Source organism: Crassostrea angulata, chromosome 3 (genome assembly GCF_025612915.1).
Source record: "Crassostrea angulata isolate pt1a10 chromosome 3, ASM2561291v2, whole genome shotgun sequence".
Classification (NCBI taxonomy): Eukaryota; Metazoa; Mollusca; class Bivalvia; order Ostreida; family Ostreidae; genus Magallana; species Magallana angulata.
The window spans coordinates 15,700,456-15,712,071 of NC_069113.1; the positions used below are offsets into that span (position 1 = coordinate 15,700,456).

General features: G+C 33.3%; 2 protein-coding genes across 2 annotated transcripts; both read left to right on the top strand.

Annotated features, from left to right (window-relative positions):
• Window positions 1-1,934: 1,934 nt before the first annotated feature.
• Window positions 1,935-8,303, top strand: LOC128175755 (uncharacterized). The gene is made up of 5 exons (XM_052841592.1): window positions 1,935-2,864; window positions 3,371-3,423; window positions 3,916-3,987; window positions 4,523-4,624; window positions 7,143-8,303. The coding sequence occupies exons 1-5, from the start codon at window positions 2,474-2,476 to the stop codon at window positions 8,301-8,303; spliced, it is 1,779 nt and encodes a 592-aa protein (XP_052697552.1). The 5' UTR covers window positions 1,935-2,473.
• Window positions 8,238-11,030, top strand: LOC128179104 (uncharacterized). Its single transcript, XM_052846604.1, has 4 exons — window positions 8,238-8,295; window positions 8,432-8,709; window positions 8,950-9,145; window positions 9,333-11,030. The coding sequence occupies exons 2-4, from the start codon at window positions 8,584-8,586 to the stop codon at window positions 10,382-10,384; spliced, it is 1,374 nt and encodes a 457-aa protein (XP_052702564.1). The 5' UTR covers window positions 8,238-8,295; window positions 8,432-8,583; the 3' UTR covers window positions 10,385-11,030.
• The last annotated feature ends 586 nt before the right edge of the window (window positions 11,031-11,616 follow it).

Here is an 11,616-nt window from a genome sequence, read left to right on the forward strand (position 1 = left end):
TATCAGTACAGGTTTCTTAGAGAGGAAAGATAGTTAAGGAAAATACATATTTATTCACTGTCTTTAAAAAAAGGAAATTTTACCATTTCACAGTTATTGATATATGTTTTCATCAATGTATAAAATATTTTGTCTTTCGTTGTGTTCGAAAGAGGGTAAGAGTAGTTTCACATATCCATTGTAGTTGTTAGCAAACCATAAATTCTTGGTGAAAAAGATATTTTCTCAAGACTTTTCTCTATCCAATCATGTAATTTCTCCCATTATTGCACTATAAACAACAAGAGGGCGTGTCTTTCAAAATAAGCCTTACAACAAGAACTTAATTTTATTTAATCAGATTTAGAAAAGTTATAATTATGTACTTAAATCAATTTGGTATAGTAAAATTCAGTAAACGACACTACACTGGTAACACATGCACGATAATCGAAACTTCTGACAAAATAAAAAATTAGATGAATTAAGAATTAAATACATGTAATATTCATTATTCTTTAAGTGGTTCATACTATTTACAAACCATCGTTTGTTTTAATATAAAATGATCAGTGGCTGAAATAAGCGTTAATCCACACGGCAGTAACATGACTAAATCTGATAAAATTTCCTGAGTTATGTTTCTTGATCCAAGTCAAATTTTGCGAATGTCCCTGAATTTGGCATCTTCGCTAGTCAAGGTTTTTCGGTCCACTTTGCCCCCAATAAATAGGGAAAATGGGACCGAAAACCGCTGGCTAGCGAAGATGTGAATTCGGCTTGAGTAATCCATGCTATATCGTTTTTATATAATTTATTAACATTCTAATTTTTCATATGATCTCTGTTTTAGAGAGCAAATAATATGGTTTTGAATAATTTAAGACATTATAATGGTTTGATATGGAAAAACGTATAGTACCACCACATTATTATTGTTTGGAGAGAGGAAATTTTTCATAGTCATTTCATTTAAGGAAAAAAATCACACAATGGAATATACCACTAAATGGTTTATACATAAATGCATTATTTTTTCATGCTTTTTAAAAACTAATTTTAAAATGACACTGAAAAATATCCGTACAGTTTTATTTTCTGTAGTTTCTAGACTTTGAGATAATTGCCATGGGTTTAATTTTTCAGTAGAGGAAAGAGAAAGGGGGGGGGGGGTCCACGAAACTTCAAAACTCATCGGTCCTCTTTAATTGCATGATGTTAAAGGTAATTCCTAAATCATGATTGTATGAAAATTGAGTTCATCGGAACAGAGTTTATTCTTAATTTTCTATGTAGGATGTTTAGCATTGAAATTTGTATTGCACAACTTCCTCCGGTTAACCTAATTACATTTAACACACGCTGGTCTCAAAAATACTCCAAAAAATTTCCACAAAGCGTGCCAGTATTGAAGTACAAGCTCGAAGCCATCAATGATGACCCATACAGAATACTTTATCTAATTATCAATAAAGAAGTCAAATAATGAAATCTTAATTTGTTGAGCATTCAATGACTGGAGCCCTCTACTGAAGCACGTGTGAGGACCCTTGGTCTGGAGAGCGAAATATTCATGAATATGTCCTCCCTCCATGGGGTGTTTTAATGACCGTGGTCACTCGTCTCTCCCCAGTGACTCTAAGTTTGGAAAACTACAATTTGCAAACAATTTCGATGACTTGTAAACTTGGGGGCAATTCTCTCTCTAAAATGGGCGTGGTTTTTATTTGAAAGAATGACTTATTTTTGTGGACGAGAAGTTCATCCATAGCTGGCTTTAATTTAACAGCTGGTTAGAGTCAAGTGGACGTTAAATTAGGGAAGACCCCCGAAACCTCGATTGTGTCGCAATCTGCTAATTTGGAAACTGACTAGTCGAGGGATTCGCTTCTTTTGATTAGACACTTAACGGAACGAGGACTGGGTTTTATTTAAGTACAGCTATTTGTAAGAACCAGGCAGAAACATAGATGACTGATTCATGATATTTAATTTGTTTGTAAAAATTGGTACAAACACATTAAAAAACATCTATATGAATATTTTTTCTTAAATATAATTTGATTCTGTGCACTGGTTTAAAAAAAATGAACTCAACAAACACCATAGTTGCTGATTCAGTCTACAGTCTCTATTATATAGTGGTTACACATTTAAGGTTTGTTTCTAAAAATCCTACATTTTCCAGGTATATGGAAAACAAAACTGTGTTTAATTGATTATGCAGAATTTATATCAACTGAAAATTCCATGGGTTATTCAAACTATGAATAAATATTACGATTAGAAATTATGCAATTTCATCAAAATCTAGTTATCTCCCTTTGTCGCTCTTCAGTGTTGGAGTTGAAAAGGGTACAGTGATGCTCTTCCGTGTGTAGAAGGTCATGGAAGGTGAGGATTATGCAGGAAAGAAAATGTAGTTTTATTTGAAATTAAGTAATATATTGAACAATGTAGTTAATATATTTCATATTAGGAAATATTAGAATCCATGGAAAGTAGTCTTGTATGCAGTTTTTCTTCATTTTTACCTGATAAAAGCAAGTGTACCACATCACCTTATTTCCCAAATGAAAACAGTTTAGTGTACGTGAAAAACTGTAGGAGAAACATTAAAAACCACCTCAAATCATGTAACATAGGAGATATAGCTTCTGAGGGACATTTGATATGTTACCGTGCTGGTGTTTTTTCGCTATTTGGGGACTATACCATCTGTCCATTTCATCGATACTCCCTTGGGATACGATGGAAGAAGAAGTCATCCTGCTCACACCCGAGTCACAGTACAACGGCAAAGGCAGAGGTTGGGAGGAGCATAACTTTGTCTATGTCTCGGCACCTTCATACAGTATATGGATATATTGTCCCTATTGGCTCAGGTATATATATGTATTGTATTTGTGTAGTGGAAGTTGCATATATCATGTCAATGAATAGATTTGGCATACATGTTAAAAATGCAGACACATATCAATTTATATAATATTGAGAACAGGATAGATTTCAGAATTAACATATCACTAGGCAGGGATCAACATAAATAACAATCTCTGTTATTTATGTCTCTGACATAGGCACTAAAATCCATCTTAATCAATGTATAAAATTTTTGTTCTATAACATTTTATACAAGAAGTAGGTTATATGGAGATAAAAAAAAATGTTATATTGATTTAAATAGGGAGCACCTATAATTATGTGCGAAATGCCACAATTAATATATCCAGAGACATAAATAACATTTATTATGTTATTTATGTCTCTGAGATATCACTCTTGTATCTTCATTGAATGCCTTTTAAAAAATTCTATTAAATTAACTCACAATAAAGGAACATATTTTAGCTTCTATGTCTTTTATGCATAATTTAAAATACATTTTTAGGCTTGTGCAGTAGATGTAGAAAATATGTAACCCAGGAAATGAAATGGTGCGAGGTAAGAAATAATTTTTATGTTTTATTTTAAAACAAATAAAACAATGAATTGAATGCTATTAAATAACTTATACATGTATGATATACATGATTGATTATGGGAATAGATGAGCACACACACACACACACACACATAAAAAACTTATTTCTGTATGCTATTTTAAAGTACATAATACCTAGTATATAAAACTCTAAAAATAATTTGGCTGCATTTTTAACAAAATGTATTTAAATTTGCTTAAAATAAAGGCAATGTATTTATCTGTTTGATCATGTCTATAATCAATATGATTATGATATTGACTTTATCGGAATCGCACGTCATACACAAATTAAACTAAAAACAATCGGGATCGGCATTTATAAGATAAAAAATTTATATCGCTGCATGGCCAAGTTAGAGTTCAAATGCATTTGTGTCTCGTTTTAGTGATTATTTTGGAGTAACAAACTATTTTGTCAAGCTGAATTTTAATATATGACATAATTTCAGTGCTGTAAAGATGCATCTTCTGCTCAAATTTGCAAAAATACCTCGGATGACACCCCTGAAGCAACCTTACAGGTAATGTTATCAATTTGTCTCTCACTAGTCTTCAAACAGTTTTATTTTATGCACTAATTTTATGTGCTTATAAAATATGAGGCTAATTGTAATAAAATCCTGAAGATAGTTGTGTGAACAACTTGTCAGAAACTTTCTAAAGTTTGTTTTAATGATGCATAAAATTACAGTAAATCGATCAACTCTCAAATTTGGACAAAGTCAAATGATTTTGTTTTCAAATGATTTTGTTTTGTTTATACATTTCCATGTCACATGCACATTGTACATATGTTTCTTCTTTAACCTGTTATAAACCTTCTTTTTTTTAAAATTTGAATATTTCTGAATTTATCTCTTTGAAAAGAGATGAATATTGCTTGGGTAATTTGAAAAAATATTATAAATTTTTGGAGAATTGATTGGGATGAAAAATTATTTACAGAAATACTGTAATGAGCAAAGAATTGGACCAAACAGTTTTAAAAAAATTGCATTTTAAAATAAAACCTGTATGAGTTTGATCTTTTACTTATAAACATATATACATTTTCAGCAGTCCAGGAACCTCCAAACAAGGACAGAGAATTATGCTGAACAGTGCCATTCAGAGACAGAGAATTCTGCTGAACAGTGCCATTCAGAGACTTTGTCACAGGTATTTGCTTTGATACTTGATTCCCTAAAAATTGTATCCTCCTAGCCGGCACCCAATAGGGATCAGTCTGTCTGTCCGTCCATCCATCTGTCTTTCTGGTATCACTTATCTGGGGCATATTTTCTCTTCCCTTGGCCCAATCTGGCAAATACTTCACAGACAAAGTGCCTTCTGGTAAAGGTTGACTTGTGTAGTGACCTTGAATCAAGTTTTTATATCAACCTTAAGGGACTAGCAGACCTTTATTTGTCAAAATCCTTGTCTTGACTTTGCTCTCTCTCTCTCTCTTTCTCTCTTTCTCTCTCTCTCTCTCTCTCTCTCTCTGACCCAATGAATCTCAGACTAGACCAGAAGACTGCCAGTAGGTATTGGCTGTGAGGTGAGCATGAATCAAGTTTATTCATTGCCCATAGAGTACTTGTTTAATTAAGGGATGTGCAATGATCTTGACCCAAATTTAGTAGAGGTTAAGGTCAAAGCAGAATCCCCTGTAACACTTTTGTAAAAACAGGGCATCTCAATGATGTCTAGTGGTGTTTCATATGTAAAGTTGTCTTAGATACTGTCCTGTAAAAATTGAAGACTGGACATATATATATGTATATATATACATGTATATATAAAGAGGATTTGTAAATTTTGTGATTTTTTAATATGATTTATCCAGTGAGTTGAAATGGTGTTAATACTCACTAGACTTGTCAAGCAAATAAACTATATCAATTTATGCTAAATCACACAATCATCATAATTATAGAAGCTTTATTTTTTTCATATGGCTTAAATACACCTCTTGCAACAACTTGCATATAGAATTTTGTTGTTAAAGATGTGCATGTGATGTGATGATATTTCGGAACTTGTGCTTCTTTATGAAATTAAATTATGTGCAGTATTTATACATTACCACTTACCAGACATTCATTTTGTGTACAATAAATGTCAATTAATGTGGGAGAGTGGGGTATGTGAGCGTGGCCACTTTTTAGCTAGCTTTTATGATCACTTTTAGTCCAGCGTCCATCTGTCTGTTTGTATGTACGTTAACTTTTTACATTTTTGACTTCTTCTCCAGAACCACTATTAAAATTTGTTAAAATGGAGGGCCACTTCATTCAAGGGGAGATAATTAAAAATCATTGAAAATTTGTTGGTATTTTTTAAAAATCTTCTCAAAAACCATTTGGCCAAAAAGGTGAAACTTGTGTGGAAGCATCCTCAGGTAGTGTAGATTCAAATTTGTTCAAATCATGATTTCCAGGGGTAGGGTGGGGCCACAATGGGGATGTTGAATTTTTACATAGGAATGTAGAAGGAAAATTCTTCTTCTCAGAAACTGATCAGCCAGAAAAGCTATTAATCGTTTGAAAGCATCCTCAGATAGGGTAGATTCAAGTTGGTTCAAATCGTAATCCCTGTGGGTAGGGTGGGGCCACAAAAGGGGGGGGGATGTCAAATTTTTACTTAGGAATATATAGAGAAAAATCCTTAAAAATCATCTTTTATTTTAACACAATTTTTCTAGAAAAGCTCTTACTTTAGTCAGTTCAGATAGTGTAGATTAAAATTTGTCAAAATCATGATTTTCATATAATATGATAAAGGTGGTCTCATAATGGTGATACATCGTCTCGGTGAGCTTTGTAATCTGTGATTACCTATGTTTAAAAATTGTTTTGACTCTGGCTCCTGAACAATTCTTGGGCCTCACATAATCCATAAATAAACAATTGTTTAAGTCTGATCATCTTTTCGAGAACTGCAATGCTCAATACTAGTATATGATATGACTGTAAATTTTGTTAAAAATAATGTAGTAGTGAGTGGGAATGAAACCTTAGCATAATGTTTCAATAATTTTCAAACATCCCTTGCATATTTATTTTTTTAACCGGGTTTTCCAACGGAAAAATCTGGTTATTAAAATGGTGAAAAATGGCGGGCGGGCGGCTGCCAAAAGGATACCTCATTGTACGGATAACTCTTCCTACAGTTTTCAAGATAAGAAGTTGTTCTTTTGCAGATCAATTGTACATATATCAGAGGTGTGCATATTGCTAGGATTTTGATTTCCGATAATTTATGAAAAAAAATACCAGCTTTTGAACTTAGTCATTTTTGGGCAAAATATTGCATATAGGGTACCCTCATTGTACAGATAACTCCTCCTACAGTTCTCAAGATAGGTAATTGTTCTTTTGCAGATCAATTGAACATATATTAGAGGTGTGCATATTGCTAGGATTTTGATTTCCGATAATTTATGAAAAAAATACCAGCTTTTGAACTTAGTCATTTTTTGGCAAAATATTGCATATAGGGTACTCCATTTCACTGGATACGGGTTGACTTGGATTATGGATACAGTTCACATAAAAGAAAACCTGGTTTGCTGTCACATTGACAGCTTTTCACTTGTATTTAGTTGTACAGCTTCTAAACCCCAACCTCCCTCAAAATCTTAAAATTCACTTGATGGAAAATTGTTTTTACTAATCATTTCAATTTTTTTTCACAGACAGATGAATCGACAACATATACTTTGTCACAAGAATCTAGCTGGAGCACTTCCTTAGAAGGACAAATACACCTCACAGATGGAATAGAAAATCTGAACAACACCTTGATGTCTCTAAGTGGTGGCCAAGTAAGCCCAATAAAGTTTCAGCTGAAAACTCCATTGAGGGAGGTCCAGTCTAGCACAAGAAGATATTTAAAAAGGAAGGCCAAGGAGGTAGTGCATACAGTTCTCAATCATTTGGCTCCAGGACAATCCAGTGATATGTTCCAGTTACTTTATGAAGACAACTGTCATGAGGATACAGAGCAAAGTGATAAAACAGAACTTGAAATCACTGATACAATTCTTCAACTCTATTGTGAAGCTGAAAACAATGCTCTCAAACGTCAACTTCTGTCCCTGCTGTCCTTGCCGAATGCACATAGTAAATCGAAACTTCAGAAACTCATTCCAGGACTTACAAAGTGGGAAATTGATCAAAGTCGAGCACATGCTGCATCTCATGGAGCAGGTTCTTTACCAGGACCTATGGAACCAGGATACCGGAATCGCATGAACAAAGAAAAGCTGGAGCATGCTTTATCTTTTTTCTTGGATCCAAAATTTCATCAAATTTGTTCATATGGAACAAAAGATTTGCATTGTGACAATGGACAGACTGTCACCATACCCCAAGTAGTGAGAACAACATGCCACTCCTCTCTCCTACAAATGTACAAGTCATACTGCTCTGAAACAGGTTTTGTTCCTTTGTCAGATTCTACTCTCTACAAAATTCTGTCTACATGCTCTGCAAGTAAGAGAACCAACCTAACAGGTCTAGACAACATTGCCACTGATGGTGCTGCAGCTGTAGATGACCTAATAAAAATGTGTGACCAATTAAAAGGATTAGGATCTGAAACAAATACAGTTGCCAATCTCACCACTGCCTTAAAATCCCTAAAGATGTACCTCAAGTCAGAATATAAATTTAGCGTGGGACTATCTAGTGGATGCCAAGATCATTGTTTGAAATTTGCTTTGAGTCACCCAACCAATGTGCTGTTGCAGGAAGAATGTGATCATTCCCATGAAGAAATTTGTGGAAAATGCAACGTCCTCAATGATATAAACAGTGCCTTGTTTAATGAAATCCAAAATATCAGAAGTAAGTAATTTTTTTTTTGCAGAGCAATATTTCAATTTTTTAAACAATTTTTGAGAATTAGAGCTTAGCTATTTTATATTCGCAACAAAGCACTTCATTTAACATGTATTTTAACATTCCCATTTTTTGTTCACAGCATCTGACGTAGCAGAAGAGTTAGCATTAACAGCAGAGAAAGCTCTTGAGAAAATATCAGATTGGAAAGCCCACATACTAAGGACTCAGAACCAAGAAGAGGGTAGATATAGAGCATTAGAAGAGCTGCAGCCACACCAACTTCTGATTATTATGGACTGGGCAATGAAGTTCCTTCCTGCACTTTATAGAGAAAAGCAGTCAGATTTTTTTGGACAAAAAGGCATGAGCTGGCATGTTTCTGTTGCTATATTTAGAGCAGAAGATGGATCTTTGAAGGTACCTTTCAAGATATTATTCAGACAATGTCACACATTTTTAATATATCAATGATATAAAGATTGAGAACTCTATATACAAATGATATACATAAGACATTGACTAATTGGACGCATTTGAATAAGATGGAATTAGATTGTCTTTTAATTTGATAGAGAGAAAACAATCTGTAGTAGTATACAGCATATTGATTATGCATGTATAGGTATGAAAATGATAAATCCAACTTTGCATTTATAGCACAAGACATTCAATCACATTTTTGGAGCAGTGAGGCAAGATTGGTTTGCTGTTGCATCAGCCATCGAGCACATCCTAAAGAGTATAAGAGTACAAATGCCTGGAATTGAAGAAGTTTTTTTACGAAGTGACAATGCAGGTTGCTATCACTGTGGGTGCCTGTGGCTGAGCATGCATGGAATTAGTGAAAGAACAGGTGAGATTTCAATTGCCTGCAATGATTTTTCTTTATTGTTATATTTGGGTATAAAAGGAAACCATGATATTTTTTGTTGTTTTATTTTAAACAAACATTGGTTTATGATTGCATCATAGATTTTTTTGGCAGAATTTGTGCAAATGATGAAAGTAGTGTTTATAAGGTTTTAATAACTTTTTTTCAGGTATCAGCATTGTACGCTATGACTTCAGTGAACCTCAGGCAGGAAAAAGTTATTGCGATGCCAAAATTGCCCATATGCGATCCAAATTAAGGATGTTTGTTTCATCTGGAGAAAACGTAACAACACCATTTGACATGAAGAAGGCAATAATAGATGGAAGTGGTGTAGCAGGATGTCAATGTGCAGTTGTGGAAGTTGACAGGAAAAACCAGACAATGACTAGTCATTGCATCAAGGGAATCACCAACATTAATAATCTTGCCTTTGAAGGAGATGATATCATTGCCTGGCACAGTTTTAGTATTGGTATTGGTATCAAGATAAAAAGAGAAGATGTCTTGAAAAGTGAGCAGCTTGACACAGGACTCATCATACTGTCTGACTTTGAAGAACCATCAAAAAACTATGGTGTGATCTCTCACATAAAAAACTGTTCAGTTACACCAACCAGTATTTTCCACTGTTCTGAATTAGGCTGTAATCAGCAGTTTTCCTCATACCAAATACTTCAAGAGCATATTCTTCTGGATAGACATGTTCAAGAGAAAACATCAACTTATGATGCTCTACGACATCATTGGTCCGAGTTGTGTAATTCCAATTTGTTCATTTCTAAACAGCTGGTGCAAATAGGCAGAGATCACCATACCCTTGTGAAGAATTCATCAGTAGAGAAGCTTCAACAAGGATGGGCACTGAAAAAAACAAGGAAATTTGCACGCTTCTCTTCCAAAGTGAAAGATTTTCTCCATAGAGTTTTTCAAGAGGGCGAAGAATCAGGTAGGAAAGCAATTCCTGTTGAAGTATCTCAACGTATGAAATCTTTGCGAAACAGCACTGGAGAGAAGTTTTTCAATCCCGATGAATGGCTGCAGCCTTCCCAGATTAACTCCTTTTTTTCAAGACTTTCTCTGAATGCAAAAGCCAAGGATATCAAGGATGAACCAGAAGAAGATGACCATCTGCGAGAAATACTGCAGTCAATATATGAGGAAGAAGAAAGAGACAGCATTAGAGATGCCATGACCTTAGAACTTGACAGTCCAATATGATTGTTTAAACTTGTAAATGTAGAAATATTGGTGCTGTCTTTCAATGATTGTTGGTTTGTTTAGATAATGTCTGTATGTACATCTAACATGCATGGAATCATAAATGATATGTGGCAAAACCTAGGTGTATTTTTATATGTATTCTTTCAGCTTCTGTGGTTGTCATGGCAATAACAGTTGTGATAATGCATAGATATCTAAAAAGTAGATTTCAAAAGAAAGGAAATATACATGTGGGTTATTTTTTTGTATTAATTTTTATCAATTTTAAAGAATTAAAATGAAAAAAAGCTAAACTTTAATTTGCTCACAGTCATAATTACTAGCTAATAGACTCTTTGTGATTTTGAAATATTCCTTGTTGAAACATATTAGCACAGGACTTTACTTTGATTTATATATAGATATACACGTGAAAAGTCATTTCTGCTTCAACTCTTTCTGTAGTCATTATGCTGCCATGGTAACAGAAATTTACAATTTATCTAAATTTTGAATTCTGAGGATTGGCATTCTCAATTCTGTATATTTGAAATTAATGAATGTTTCGTTTAATATCTCAGTTTGATCTTTTAAATATTTGACAAAATTTTATTTTACTCAAATACAGATTGTGATGATATTTTTTGTTGCTAAGGTAAAAGAGTAATACGCTTTAAGTTCAAGTTTAAGATATGTATTTTCCTTGCTACATGTATATGCTCAAAATTTTTTAAACTTGTGCGGCTAACTGAAATATGCTCCCAAAATGTAAAAATTTAAGTTGTATTTTTTAAGGCAATTTTTTGGATATTTCGTTGCCATAGTAACAGTTTGATAGTTAATAAGTCACCAGTTTTATCTGTATTTTGTCATTTTTAGGATGTGTACTTTCTATCTTATATGCTCTATTTCTTTTTAAACTTGTATTTATTATTAGCAGTATGTCCACAAAATGTAACAATTTTTGGTTTTTTGATGAAAACGATATTTTGGGAAATTTTAATGACATGGTTACCAAATGCTTTTTAAAAACCCATCGGTTTTATCTAAAGTTTTAAATGTTCAAGGTGTGTACTTTCTATTTTAGGTATTAAGATTTCTTTGACAAGTGTTATTTTTCCACAACATCTTTCCAAAATATGATGATAGGTAGTGTATATGTAAAATTTGAATTTTCATGTAGTTTCATCACCATGGTAACACATTATGTATTTGAAAACCCATGAATTTTATCTTAAAAGTGTTTTGTA